The 15,800-nt window shown below is 34.8% G+C and overlaps 1 protein-coding gene across 4 annotated transcripts in view; it reads left to right on the top strand.

The window, feature by feature from the left end:
- The window catches only part of LOC6039460 (zwei Ig domain protein zig-8), a 378,844-nt gene that overhangs the window by 33,859 nt on the left and 329,185 nt on the right, over nucleotides 1-15,800 (top strand). For all 4 annotated transcript variants that reach the window (XM_038263789.1, XM_038263784.1, XM_038263786.1 and 1 more), the window contains exon 2: nucleotides 12,845-14,216. In XM_038263789.1, the coding sequence (XP_038119717.1) occupies nucleotides 14,105-14,216 (112 nt within the window). In that variant the 5' untranslated portion in view covers nucleotides 12,845-14,104. The remainder of the gene's footprint in view (nucleotides 1-12,844; nucleotides 14,217-15,800) is intronic.

The raw sequence follows: 15,800 nt of genomic DNA, 5'->3' as shown, positions 1-15,800 counted from the left end.
GCAGAGACTGACGGCCATGCGGGTTGCAAGCGCGTACAGGACCATTTCGTCGGAAGCAGTTGGCGTCATAGCCGGAATGATCCCCATCGGCATCACACTGGAGGAGGACATCGTGCGCTACACCCGGAGAGGCACGAGAGGTATCCGGGAAGCTGCGAGAGCCGAATCGCTGGCAAGGTGGCAACGTGAGTGGGACACCACGGAGAAAGGCAGATGGACGCATCGGCTTATCCCGTCCGTATCCACGTGGGTGAGCAGAAGGCATGGAGAGGTCACCTTCCACCTCACACAGTTCCTGTCGGGCCATGGCTGCTTCAGGAAGTACCTGCACAGGTTTGGACATGCAGAGTCTCCTCTCTGTCCGGACTGCGTCGATTGCGAGGAAACACCGGAGCACGTGGTGTTCGCCTGCCCTCGCTTCGAGGCAGCGCGAAGCGAAATGCTGGCCATTATCGGAGCGGACACCAGCCCGGATAATGTGGTGCGAAGAATGTGCAGCGACATCGCCAAGTGGAATGCGGTCGTCGGAGCGGTGACGCAGATCACTTCGGCTCTCCAGCGGAAATGGAGAGACGATCAGAGGAGGAACGACTAGGAGCCTAGTCGAAAACCCACGAGTGTGGCTGTGAAGGAGAGCACGTTATGATGGTCGGCTCTACCAAATCGGTACACGTCTCGATGGTCACAGGAGTCGAGAACCCACGAGTGTGGCTGTGAAGGAGAGCACGTTATGACGGTTGGCTCTACCAAATCGGTACACGTCTCGATGGGATGGTCCAAGGAGAGGGCTGCATATGACTAGCCGATCAAAAGCAACGCGATTCTTGGGCGCGGTTAAACCCTCGCATGGACTCATATGTATGTAGGACAGGAAATGGTTCTAGCACCCGGCATGGATCCTGTAAGTAGACTAGTGCAGAAAATGCAACGCCTCCCCCCGAAGTTATACCGAAAGGTGGTCCCGGGGGGACAAGGGACTGGTTTAGTGGGTCGGGAAAACTCTTTTTTTGTTTTCCTAACCCCACACTACCTGAGGAATGAATTCTCAGGTGTCTGGTAGCAGATTCCGACCTTGTAAAAAAAAAAAAAAAAAAAAAAAAAACACACACACACACACACACACACACACACACAAATCCTATCAAAATCACCCCGTTTTACGGTATCGAAACAAAATCGTTTGTTCAGCTTGAAATTACCCTCCAAATGACTATAACTTGGGAATGATAAATTTTATCAAAAATATTAAAAAAAATATTGCAATTCCGTTTTGAAAATCTTGACTAACTGTTTTTGAAAATTTTCAATAGCATGATTTTTTTTTATATTCATGTCATTTTTTTGCAATGCATTTTTGTGTATTAACTTTTATCCGAACTTTTTTGTAACTGAAAACTTGATTTTATGGCCCACAAATGCATATTAAAAATAAATTAAACGGGTTATGGAAATTCCACACTTTGTTTTTAAAATGATTTTTTTTGTTCTTAAAATATTATTATTTTTTTTTAGTAATTCCTCACTATAACCTACAATTTTTCACAAGTCATCAAACCATGTGGCTTTCATGTAAATCGTCATCAAAATGGGTTACGATCTGTAGAATTAGTTTTATCAACATTTTGCTGAAACAGAATTCATAATAACAATGACAAAAGTCATCGATCCCAACCGACTTTGCAACTTCTCCTGGAATCCCAAAAGCGAGTGCCGATCGTTAGCCCGGGTGCGTCATTAGCAGTACTCGAGCTTAAGTGGCCACCATCCACGCGACGCCATACCATCTCCAGGGCCCAAGAAAGCTCTTCGTTGACACAAAGCTCAACTCTCGTGTTGTCCTTCCTAGAGAGGGAGAACGAGGTGATGCTAGATTCTAAGGTGTCTTTATTTTCTTGGAAATGGTTGCCAGTTGTTGCTGTTGCTGCCTGCCGTTGTTTGTTGAGTGTGGGACGGCAAAATGTCCTTTTCTCGCAGATGCGGGTACTGCTTCTACGGAGGTGAAACAAAGAGGCCACCCAAAAAAAAAACTAGCTGACATTGGGCTTTTCCATCCGGATACACAGCTCGAGAGCAAACAGTGCCGGTCTGCTGGACATTGAGTGACGAAATGTACACCTGTTCTCTCTTCTTTATTTTCAATCAAGCGAACCATAAATTTCCAGCCCACCCGAGGTCAGATTCGACACGGGTTGGAGTCAGGGTTGCCAGGAAGGTCATTATTTGAAAGGTGATTTTTCAAATTGAAAATTTTTAAGATTAGATTTAAATTGTCACAAAAAATACAAGAAAGAACTATGCTTTCATAAAAAAAGTAATGTCTGGCAACACTGCCCAACTTTATCCCTGGTTCTGTTTTTCCCCGTTGCACTTGATTGCTTTCGAGGTGAAATAAATGCTTGCTGTGTTCGTAAATAAATTAAGCTTATTAGGTACACGAGTATATTTTATTCCACCCCTCACCCTCCCCCCCTCTTTCTTTCACTAACCAAAACCAACAAGAGCTTTGCTAACCTTTTTCCTCTTGTATTTTTCCACTGTAGCATAACCCAACAGAAGAGAAAAAAAACAACATCGAAGAACACCAACTGCCACCATCCCAAAGCAAACAAAATCCTGAAATGGGTTCTGCTGGCGTAGAAAGGGGCCCCGCAAAATCAACGGCAAACACATCCCGGGTGGTTCTGTTGTGTTGGAGTTGTGTTTTCTCGAGAGAAGCTTTCGCTCATGAAAGCTTGCGAAAATGAGAACCATGGATAGGAATTAAGGTCTAACATCAGCATAAAATGCATATATTTAGTTAAACGCAAGGTATTTTTTCTGCTACATAAAAATGAGCAGTTCTCTGAAATTTTGAAAAAAATACTGATCTCTGTTCGATTTGGTGTCTTCGGCAAAGTTCTAGATGTTGATGAGGACTACTTAAAAAAAATTTAAATAACCTTTTCTAAAAAAAAATCTATTTTCAAAATCTGTTTTCGTTTTATTTTACAATTTTTTAAAAAACATAATTTTTCAACACTGAACATTTTACCATTAGTGGCTGAAATATTGGTATAAAAAAAAATTTGGAATATTTGGATTAGACTTCAAAATCTTCAATTTTCTTGGCTGTATTTCAACAACCAGAGGACCAATCTAAAATTGTCTGATCTTTTCTATAAACAATATTTAAAAAAACGAAAAATTGGATATTTTAAAGTTTAAATTAAACTCAAAGTGGCTAAATCTTGAAATCGGCTCAGTTTATCAATAAAAATCTGAAGTACTTTTCGTTTGCAAAATTGAATGAAGTAAAAAAAATGTACTGAAACTTTTGTTTAAAAAACATGTTTTTATCAGAAAATCAAAACTCGTTAGCAAAATGTTTGTCCATACTTCTGTTTGGCACAAAAACTGCGGTTTCCCTTAAAACATAAAAAAACGTGAAACGTTCAAAAATGGATTTCAAAAAATCCTTGCACCTACAAATTTGCCCTAGACACTAAATCAATGAGCAATTCGCTGAGATTTCGGTCATTTGTTTTTTTTTTGTATTTTTTAATCCGGCTGAAACTTTTTTGGTGCCTTCGGTTTGCCCAAAGAAGCCATTTTGCATCATTATTTTACCCATATTATTTTCCATATAAATTAAACAGCTGTCTATACAAAATGATTTATGAAAATTCGATATCTGTACCTGTATCTTTGGAAAGAATTTTTTGATCAATTTGGTGTCTTCGGCAAAATTTTACGTATGTATAAGGACTACACTGAAAAAACCATACATGGTTAAAAAAAATTTGAATTTTTATTTCACTTTTTTCACTTAAACTTGATTTGCAAAAAAATACTATTTTTATTTTTCACTTTTCATAAATTTCCCATTTCACTTATCAGAAATTTTTCTTTTTTCAGAAATTTCCAGAATGGGAAAAAATCTTTGACCGAGTTATAAATTTTTGAATTAATAATGAACTTTTCAAAAATTCGAAATTTTGGTCGCAAAAATTTGTTAAATGTAAAATTAAATTTTCAATCAAAAAGTTCTTTATTGAAATTTTGATAAAGTTCACCGTTTTGAAGTTAAAAAATTGGTCCGAAAAATCAGGGGGCAAAAAAATATTTTTTCAAAAAAATATCAAAATTTCAATGTAAATAGAAGTCCAATCATCTGAGAACAATCTCAAATGCCTTTTTCTGCATTGATAATCATGTTTAACATGTTTTGACTCGTTTAAACATATTTTGAACTTTTAAGAAATTACAATGTACAGCACCTCAAAGATTTTTGTTTTGGAAAAATAAAATTTTCGTCAGTTTTTAGAAATTTTGGAAATTATTTATTGCGAAACAACTGGAACGGTGTATGATGCACTTTAAAACACTTTTTTTTTATTCAAATGTTGATATCGTGGCTTGTAATTTTAATTTTAAGCTTTTTTATTTCCCCCCCCCCCCTCGACTTTGATCAGAGTCGTGGGACATAAACTTTAAAAAATAATTGTAACGGCCTTAGTGTACATATTTGCCAACTCCTGAAAAAATATTTTTGAAAGGCTGAGAAAATCCTCTATAGTTTGCTTTTTTGAACTTTGCTGATACTTAGTTGCTAAGATATTGCCATGCAAAGATTCAAAAACAGGAAAATTGATGTTTTCTAAGTCTCACCTAAAACAAACCCACAATTTTTTAATGTCTAAATTTTCTAATCTTTTCGAAAAAATATTAAAAAAAAATTTGAATCAAGACTTAAATTTTGAAAGGATGTAATATTGATTGTTTGGCTCTTTTGAAATGTTAGTCTTGATTCAAAATTCTCTGATAATTGCTTCAAGCTTAAAAAGAGATTTTTGGAAAAAAACTACCAAACATTGATTTTTTTGTGAAAGGCATAATTTTCGAGTCAAAGCCATTCTAAGGTTTACATCTTCATTAAAAACAAGTTTTATTTAAAAAAAAGTTAATCATTGACCTTATACAAACATATTCGAAAAGTTGTATCATTTCTCTACAATTTTCTTGTTTTGGGATTTGTTAATCCGACCTTTGGTTGCTGAGATATGACCCAGCAAAGAATTGAACTTACGTATTGAATCACCATTCGGCCCACAATTTTCAATAGGAAGCTATAAATCCAATTTTTCATAGTTTAGAGTAAAACTTGTAAAAATTTCTAAAAAATATCTGAAAAAATCAGATTTTGAAAATAACGACAAACACTGCAAAAGTTCTAAAATATAACTATTATGTAAGCTTGTACCATTGAATTAAAATATTGTTGTAGAACTTAAAAAAAAAATTACCTGGCCCATAATATTTTTTTTTTGCATTTTGCAATTGAAAATAAAAGCTTCATCATAAAAAAATTTGAAATACAACTTATGGTTTTCACGTTAGAATTAAAAAAAAAGTATTTTAAAATTCATTTATCCATTTTTGTTGAAACTATAAGTTTTCAAAATATCAGAATATTAACAAAAATAAAACTTGTTGCAGAACTGTACTTTGAGGTTTCACAAGAAATCAAAATTCAATAGATTCAAACAAGTCATACAATGCTATTCATGTTTTGAAGTTTTTTGGAAAAAAAATTTAATATTCACATAAAGAAAGGAATTATTTCGACTTTTCCATTAATCTCATATTCGTTTGTTTTATTTTTACATAAGTTGCTGCAAATATGTTCAAAATCAAAGTCGCAAAAAACTTAAAAACATCCTGATTTCGTGAAAATTTGAAATGCAGCTTTTTCACCTGGAATTATTTCAAATAGTCCTACATAGTTTTGTTTATTTTCAGTATCATTGTACCCATTTTACAATTATTTGAAAGTTTTATAATAAGGTATGATGTTGTTTTATTCAGTTTACTAAACAAGGTTTGTTTTAAGTTTATGTTTGGGTAAAAAATGTTTTTATGAAGCCACAACATTGTTATGCAAATCACAATATTTTTTTTACAGATTTCAGTTCTGTTTGATATTTAGTCTTTAAACCTATTTAGATTTTCAACAAATAAAATTTGATTTTTTTTTCTCAAATAATGTTAAGTCAACTACAGATTTCACAAGATTTTTATGAAAATTATCATGTTTGATAAAATAGTGATAAATCAGCAAACTAACAATCAAACGAAAAGCATTTTTTTTAATCTTAAAATAAAAGAAAGGCATTTTTATTAGTTATTATAATTTTAACTATAAACATTATTCAAAAACGATAATCAACTGATCAGTAAATATTTTACATCAATATTGTGGCAATTTTCGTTTTTTTTCCCTATTCCTCTAAGCTAAGTGACAAAAGTTTTGATTAATTTTGAAATGTTTCAATTCAGCTTTCATGAACAATGGATACTTTTTTTTAGATTAAAATCAGCACACTCGATTTTGCTTGATTTAATATCAGAAAAAATAAATATTAGGTTCAAATATCTTAAACATGAAGCAATTAATTCTATGCTTAAACTTAATTTTTTAAAGCACTAATCCCCCCACCCCAGCATCTTTGACGCACACAATCTCCTCTCCTCGGTTTAGATTACCAACCCCATCCCATCACACACGGTTGTCGAATCCTCCTCGCAGAAACAATCTGGCTGGGGCGCGCTACGAAAAGAGAGAAAAAAAAACCAAACAAACCCCTTTCTCCTTCGGCCTGAATCGAACAAAAAATACAAGCATTTTATTTATATTTATTGCCACCTCCTCGGCACTCAATGGCACTTTCCATCACACTACCACATCTGCAGCGCTAGTCGTGTGAGTGGGTATCGACTCACCTTTCTACGCGTGTGCTCATTCTAGTTTTCCCCTCACCCTCACCGTGGAAAAGCTATTAAATTGATTTTCATTTTATTTGTTCGGTTTTCCTTTTTGCTTCACCCCCAACTTGAGTGTAAATGGAATTCACAGCTTCTTTGTAGCGGAGTCCATCAGTCATCGTGGGAAGCTTTTCTTAACCCACCCCCTCCCCCTCTTCTGGTGGCTGGTGGAAATTGAATGGAAAACGTCGATCCTCGCTCGGTGGGTGGGCGGATGCTGCGGGGGGGTCGCAAATGGAATGAAACTTCTTCGATTGAGATAAAAGTGAGATTTATTTGTGCGGCGCTCGGAGTGGGGGTGTGTGCGTCGATCGTAATGATGGCGTACATGTCAACAAAATCGTCGACTCATTTAGCTTTTTATTGCGGAAAAGCCGGGGGGAATTTGCAGAGTGGAGAAACATTGAAATAAGTCAGTCACTGGAATGTTGATTGAAGATGCGATACTATTGCATTCAAGTAATGAGTGCAATGGAACATCAATCGGAGTGCAACTCAATTAAAATTCACTGGGAATTTCGAAGAGTAATTGAAAATTAATAATTATGTTGTCTGTTCTGTGAGCCAAGGATTCGATCCCAGACGGTCCCAGTGGCACATTTCGAGACGAGACTTGTCTGATCACGCCTTCCATCGGACGGGGAAGTAAATGTTGGCCCCGGACTAACCTAAAAAGGTTAGGTTGTTAGCTCAGTCCAGGAGCAGGAGTCGTCCCCCTGGGTCCTGCCTCGGTGGAGTCGCTGATAGGCAGTTGGACTAACAATCCAAAGGTCGTCAGTTCGAATCCCGGCACGGTTCAATATGTCGAAGGTCTTGGGTTCGAGTCTCGGTGCCGGCACTTTTTTTTTGATAGATGAACTTTTTTTTGAAGATGAACCATGAGTAAAGTACTCTCGGTAATTTCGGGATTTATCCTCTCCGTCCGCACACAGTACCATTTTACTACCGAATCGTGCTCTTTATCCTCTCGTGTGCCGATACCCAGTTCTGGGTGTAGGAATCTCGCAATCAAGAACGCCAAGGTAATGCTGTAGAGCGAATAATTTGATCTGATTTTGAAGTTTGAACACGTTTTAAAAAAAATGAGTTAATTCGATGGTAAAACTATTTTACCAATGTTGAAAATAGTTTAACAAAATTCAAATTGATTTGAGCCATTTAAATTTGTCTGATAGATATTTCAAACGTTTGAAATATTATATGTCAATCGCAGGACTGCGACACCGATTTTAGGAATGGCAGCCCAACGTCAACGTAATGAAATTATTTTAAACCGAATCTTTAGTTAACCACAAACTAAAAATGATACAAAAATAAATAATCTATAACTGTTTGCAATTGATCACACTTATTTTACCATAAAAATTGTGAATTTTTATTGGAACAAACTTACTTTGAAGGGTAGTTTTGAAAAAGAAAAAGAGTGACATGAATTACTACACCCTCCACACCAATATTTTGAAAATTAGGTAGGAAATTTGAAACTTATTTGTTTTGTTTGTTTCAAATGGCATAAATTAAATATATGTAATAAAGTAAACAAATTATGAAAAATATTTCAAGCATTTTTTTAAAGATAAAAACCAACCTAATCCACCGGTGTGGTTAATGCCCTCCTCACTCTTTACCAACAATGGGTAATAATATGGGTTTGGCACAAAGCTTGGTGAACAAGGAGTGGTCAGATGTCGATGTATGACACTTGTTGGAGATTTATTGTTTCAATTAGCGAATGAACCCATTTGGTGGTGTGAGTTGGTAGCATTATTCTCTCGGTTTTGGCGCTGAGCCCTCAATAAATTTTGAGGGAACGATTCTGTCGACTCGAAATTTTGGGTGTAGACTTTAACCAAACTTTGAAATTGTCTCATAAAGTGATTCGTTTTTAAAGATTGCTTATTTTTTTTTTTGTTCAATTCAATTTAATTATTTTTAATAACAGAATAAAAGCAAACATTCTTGTAAAAATAAAATGCAGTACATACAATCGACTTTTGAGGAAACAATCAGGATAGAAAAAAATATTGAAATTATTTATCAAATTGAAATTCAAAAAAAACTTCGAAATTACCATGAAAATAGCAGTTTAATCAACTGAAAACAATCTAAAATGCATTTTTCTGTATTGATAAGGCTGATGCAAATATTTAAAAAAGTTTTTGTCCCTCGGCCCTGGAGGGGGCAAGGAGGGGGCAAAAAAATAAAATAATATAAAAATTTAAGCAACAAGCCATAGTCTTCACATTTAAATGAAAAAATGTTTTAAAATGCATTTTACACTAGTTCAGTTGTTTTGCAATCATTAGTTTTCAAAAAATCTAAGATCTGACAAAAACAAAAATTGTATCGAAAAAAAAAAGATTTTGCATCGAAAATTTTCAAAAAATCTTAAGATTTTTTAATAAACCCAAACATGCTCAAAATGATTTTAAACGCAGGAGAATGTATTTTAATTTGTTTTCAGCTGGTGGCACTTGAATTTTCATTAAAATTTTGAAGTTTATTGTAAAAATATTTTTTTAAGGGGGGGGGGGGTGACAAAAACTTTTAAAAATATTTGTACCAGCCTAATCATATTTAAAAATGTTTTGAATTTTTATGAAATTCCAATGTACAGCACCGCAAAAACTTTATTTTTCGCAAAAAATAAAATTTTCATCAATACTTTGATATTTTGGAAACAAACAACTGGGCAGGTGCAAAATGCATTTTTTTTTTTCAATTCAATTCAGGTTTATTTGTGAATAATCAAGTTACAATGAATTCATTTAGGTACATAAAAGTGTTTTGGAGTTCCTTTCAGCTGTGTGTTACATCGTAATCCAATCAAAGGCATTATTACTTATAACTTTTGGATAGACAAGTGTAAGAAAAAGTTTTCAAAAAACTTACAGAAAGTGCTATAATCCATTTTAACACACTTTTTCCATTAAAATGGTGAAACCATGGCTCGTAATTTCAACTGTTATATATTTTTTAATGTTTTCAATTGAGTTCAAACATGCTAAATATGATTATAAACGCGAGAAAAAGTATTTTAACTGGTTTTCAGTTGGTTAAACTTTAAGTTTCATTAAAATTTTGAAGTTTTTCGAAAAAAAATATTTTTTTTGCCCCCTGATTTTTCAGGCCAACTTTGAAGGGAGGGGGGTGACATAAACATTGAAAAATATCCTAAACCGCCTTAATGGTGATTAAATAAATTTGAATGATTTTTTCAAAGTCCTACAAAATTTACCCGGTATTTGATAATTTGGTTTGATGGTCCCCGTATAAAATGGAAATCTAAAAGTTGAAAAAAAAATTAAATATTATATTTAAACAAAAAAATAAATTTAAACAATACTTAAAAAGTCTTCAAACTATCGAACAAAATTGATTATAAAATAATCATTTAGGCTGGTCATGACTTTAACCTAGTTTTGCATTATAATTCAATTAAATGTGAGATTTCTGTAAACTTCAGTGTTTTAAAACTATAATCTCAGTGAAAATTTTGCTATTTTCGCGGAGACTATAATACCAAAACCCAAAATATTGAACGTGAAAAATTACTAAGCCAAATAATTTTAATTTGTGATTATTTTGAGAGAGCGTAATTCTTATCAATATTGACACTTAAAGTTGAAATAAAAAAATTAAGTAAAAATTATGTTTTTCATGAAAAATAGCTATTCTATATCAAGTCATAAATAATATTTGAAAATCTGTTACTCTTCTGTTAATCTGTTTGTCTTTTATTTTGTTACATTGTTTTCGGCTAAATAAATGATAAAGGTTGAAATAATACAGTCATGCCTCGTTTAAGCACCGCATTTGGGGGATGCAAAACCGAGGCGTGCATAACTAAAGCATAGAGCTTATGGGATTTTGGCTATATGGGAAACTTTGGCAACAATCGAATGAAAAATCATGCAAACATAAAAAAATTAAAGTAAATTGGGATGATGGCAGCTATTCATTGTAATTATACAGCAATTCCCCACGAAAACAGCATGAACAAAAACAAAAATGCTCAGATCGGGCTCAACATTTTTCTGAGGGTTCCCTGGCCGAAATAATTAGACTCGTATTTTTTGTTTGGCCATTAGGGTGACCTACGCCGTGTTAGGGTGGTCTGAAAAATGGCCATTTTCGTCGATTTTCGCAAAAACCACTTTTTTTGAAAAATCATAACTCCTCGCCATTTAAACCGATTTCAATTATCTTATACGCAAATGAAAGATGATAAGTTGGCCTTTCAAAGAAAAATAGTAACAAGTTTCAAAAATCCAGCCTAACATATGAAAAGGGCGTATGAAACTTTGAAATGCCGTTTTGACGGTGTCTGGAAAAAAATTAAGCCTATGTCTGGAAATATTTTTATCGGATTCCCCGGACATTTTCACAAATTGCAAAAAGTTTTGAACCTGATCTGAGCATTTTTGTTTTTTTTTCATGCTGTTTTCGTGGGGAATTGCTGTATAGTTACATGAAAATGTTCACAAAAATACGTATTTTTCCTGTATTTTGAAACTCAAAAAAACCTAAAAATATTTGTTATTGTAATATGGGTATTAAATGTTTGTATATTTGTCATACATTTCGAATTTTATTTTTTTTTTGAAAATACTGAAAATAAATACAAAACTACGTAATTTTTAAACAACACTCAAAATTTCAGTTCTTTTTTTTTCACAATGTTGGTATCAAATGATTGGGATTTTTTATTACATTTCAAATGTAATAACATATTTTATTAAAAATACTCAAAATTTTCACAAAACTACGTATTTTCGAAAAATACTTCAAATTTCAGTTTTTTACAATATGGGTATCAGATAATCGCAATTTTTTCATAGATTTCGAATGTCATAACAACCTTTTTAAAAATTCTCATTTTTTTTTGTTTTTTTTTTTGTTGAAAATACGTAGTTTTGTGAAAATTTTGAGTATTTTCAAAAAAATTGAGGTGAAAAGTCATCGATTGTGATTGGACACTCAATAATACCTATTTTAACTGAATGAATATACATGGAAAAGAAAACTGAATAAATATAAATTAAAAAAAAGTATTTTCAAAATAAGAGAGATATCCAAAAAAAGTGTCCACGTAGTTTTCGGAGGTCCTCACATGAAATATGTGAAAAAAATAATTTTGAGTTTTTTTTTAAATACGAAGTTTTCTGAAAAATTTGTGTATTTTCAAAAGTTTGTGTTATAATTTTCACAATGTACTAAAACAAATCCCGATCGTTTGATACTCACAGTAGAATGTAACAAAATCACACTTTTTCACGGGCATTTCAGGGGATGATCCCCAAGGTGTACTGAGTCAGAATCCCAAATATGAGCAACAGGACCTGGCGCTCCAGCTTCAAAGTTTAAATGGGATTAAAACCGTAAAATCGATGCGTTTTGGTTTTTGTCATTTTTGAGTCCTTCAATGATTTTTGGATTTTTCAAAAACCTCATGAGCTGATAGTTTGTGTTCCAGGGTACAACTTTGCCAAAGACTGCAAAGAGATTTGATTGCTCTGAAAAATTGTATAGAATTTACAAGTGGCAGTGGCCGGTAATAGTTTTTGGGTTTCGAATGATTGTGGAAAGTTAATTTTTGAGCTAAATCATGTGAATATAATTAATGTTTAAAAAAAAGTTTGAAATAAATTGAAATGCATTCAGAAAACTCACATTTTTAATCTTTAACTTAAATCAACAATTTTAACAACACCATATACATGAGTAAACCAATCAAGTTATGTCGAACAAACAAATTGAGTATTGCTCTACAACCTAACAACACTTTCATTAAATCCCTTCGGGGAAAAAAAATCAAAACCCTCCCACTTTAAGCCACCATCAGTATACCGATATTTGAATTTCAAATCCCACCAACAGTTTGATACAGTTGTTGGAGTGTGATTCCCCCCTTCAACGAAAAAAAAACCCAAAAAATACCCACAAACCCACCCACGCACGCTGTACCCAAATTGAAATTACTCTCAATCTCATCAGGAAAATCCACATCATTTACATTTTTTATCCGCTCGTTTCGTTTCAGCTTTTTCCTTTTTTTTCGAAGACCAACCGCAGCAATTGGCCACAACCCTCCACCCCACCACCACGATTTCGGGGTGGGCTCGGAAAACAAACAAAACTCCGAAGGTCGAGCCGAATCGGACCAAAGTCCGAAAACAGTCAAGTTGTTCTTCCGCTTCACTTTGTTATCTTCTCTTTTGCTCGATGAAGTGAAATTTCGTTGTGCAAGAAGAGGACGAGAGTGGAAAATAACAACAGGAAAAGGAAGAAAAAAAGTCGAGCAGTCTTGGAAGATAAATGATGCTCGAAAGATAAACGACAGCACAGCTCCGGAACAACTGGACAAGTTTGATCTGGAAGAAGTGAAAAAAATTGAGGAGGAAAAAACGTCACAGAATGAGAGAATAAGCAAAGTTTGTGTTTGGTGAAGCTTCTTCCTTCTTTTTTTTTTGAGTTGTCTGAAAAACCTTCTCGAGTGGAAGAAAAAGAAAAGAACATTTTCCCCCGCTCTTGGGAAAGGCGAACCTGTCATCACACGTGGGACGTGTCACCCACGTGGCCTTTATTAACATTTGTGCGGACCGGTATTCATCACAACACGACACACACACACACTTGTAAAGAGCCGCACGTGATTGGAGTATTGAGCGAAAGTTTTCCTCCACACGCGGACAAACTTTGGCGTCCTTTCCCAATCAAGCAAGGTTGTGGGCCAAGAAAAGAAAATTTCCCAGGAAAAGCTCGCCCGCGACTAACGAGAGGCGAAATTTTCCACCACAGAAAGTCGTCATCATCGGAGCTCTCCTCGAGCTTCAAACGCACACGCAAATTCGGTTGTGCGTGAGTGTGACTGTGTGTTTAGGAAAATCGGAAAATTTTCCCACGAAACCAGCCGCCCCCACCCCACCTCGGTGGAAATTCCCAGCGATGCGCGAAACAACAATGTTTGAAGATTAAACAGTGTGGCCCACAAAAAAAAAGTGACAGTGAGTTGATAATAAAAAAGTCGGAAAAGTTTGCAAAAAAAAAGAGAAGTGGAAAATCAATTGAATGCGTGTTGAAAGTTATCTTTCAGTGGAAAAAAAGAAGCAAAAGTAAACAGGCAGCTTTCGGTGAAGTGTGTTTGTGTTTCTCTGTGTGTGTGATGTGGTTTTTTGGCTCCAGAGTAAATGTGAGGGAAAAGTAAGCGGAGGGAAAAGAAGTGGGCGACGGAAAAAAAAGTTTCTGTTTTTGTTGAATCTTGAAGCGGCTGCTGTTGGCTGTCACACGCTGGCCTGTCAGCATGGCGGCCACCACAACACTTCGGCGAAGAACTGCCGACGGGATGCCGACGCTGTCGAAGGCTAGCAGCAGTTGGTGGACCCTCGTGGGGGTGCTGCTCGTGATTAATGCAGGTAAGGAAGAGGTTTGAACAGTTGAAAAAATGAGGAAAAAATGACAAAATTTGCTTTGTTTTTTGATCATTTGTAAAAAAAATGTTTTTAACATAGATTTAAAATTCAAAAGGGTAATTCTCTACCAACTCACACGAAATCGGGAAAAGTTGCCCCTATACCCTCTTCGATTTGCGTGAAACTTTGTCCTAAGGGGTAACTTTTGTCCCTGATCACGAATTCGAGGTCTGTTTTATGATATCTCGTGACGGAGAAGCGGTACGACCCCTTCCATTTTTGAACATGCGAAAAAAGAGGTGTTTTTCAATAATTTGCAGCCTGAAACGGTGATGAGATAGAAATTTGGTGTCAAAGGGACTTTTATGTAAAATTTTTTTTTTTTTTTTTTTTTTATTTATATTTATTCAATTTTCTTTTCCATGTACATTCATTCAGTTAAAATATTATTGAGTGTCCAATCACAAACGATGACTTTTCACCTCAATTTTAAATACTAGCAACTTTCATTTATTCATGAAATATTGTAGCTTTCGCTATTCAGTGATTTCAAATGTAGGAGGTCCTACATGTACAAAAGGGAAAAGGGATACCTTAAAACTAACTTATAAACTATATAAAGAGCGGATCAATGCAGCTGAAGACTGCAATGATTTTTGTCGAAATGCATCAATTATCTTATTGGACATAACATCCAAAGTGTCAACTTCGGCTAATTGATGAAGTTCACTGGTGCTGAACCAGGGAGGAAGTTTCAGAATCATTTTCAGAATTTTGTTCTGAATCCTCTGAAGTTTTTCTTCCTGGTTAAGCAACAGCTTGTCCAGATCGGCACAGCATAAAGCATGGCAGGTCTGAAAATTTGTTTATAAATTAACAGTTTATTCTTGAGACAAAGTCTAGAATTCCTGTTTATAAGTGGATACAAACATTTAATATATTTGTTACATTTAACCTGGATACTTTCAATGTGATCCTTGTAAGTAAGGTTTTTGTCAAAACCAAGTCCAAGATATTTCACTTGATCCTCCCACTTTAAATTTACCTCATTCATCTTTATAATGTGATGACTTTTGGTTTAAGAAAATCAGCCCTTGGTTTGTGAGGGAAAATAATAAGTTGAGTTTTGCAGCATTTGGAGTAATTTTCCATTCTTTCAAATAAGAATTGAAAATATCCAAGCTTTTGTAATCTTCTTGTGATGACACGAAGGCTTCTGCCTTTGGCGGAGATGCTTGTGTCATCAGCAAAAAGTGATTTCTGACATCCTGGGGGCAAATCAGGCAAGTCAGAAGTAAAAATATTGTATAAAATTGGACCCAAAATGCTTCCTTGAGGGACGCCAGCACGTACAGGTAGTTGATCAGATTTGCTATTCTGATAACATACCTGCAGAGTACGATCCGTCAAATAATTTTGAATAATTTTCACGATATAAATCGGAAAATTAAACCTTTTCAATTTCGCAATCAAACCTTTATGCCAAACACTGTCAAATGCCTTTTCTATGTCTAGAAGAGCAGCGCCAGTAGAATAGCCCTCAGATTTGTTGCTTCGAATTAAATTTGAAACTCTCAACAACTGATG

This window comes from Culex quinquefasciatus, chromosome 3, assembly GCF_015732765.1.
Source record: "Culex quinquefasciatus strain JHB chromosome 3, VPISU_Cqui_1.0_pri_paternal, whole genome shotgun sequence".
Classification (NCBI taxonomy): domain Eukaryota; kingdom Metazoa; phylum Arthropoda; class Insecta; order Diptera; family Culicidae; genus Culex; species Culex quinquefasciatus.
The sequence above is the reverse complement of the archived record's forward strand: the minus strand, read 5'-3'. Positions and strand labels throughout refer to the sequence as shown.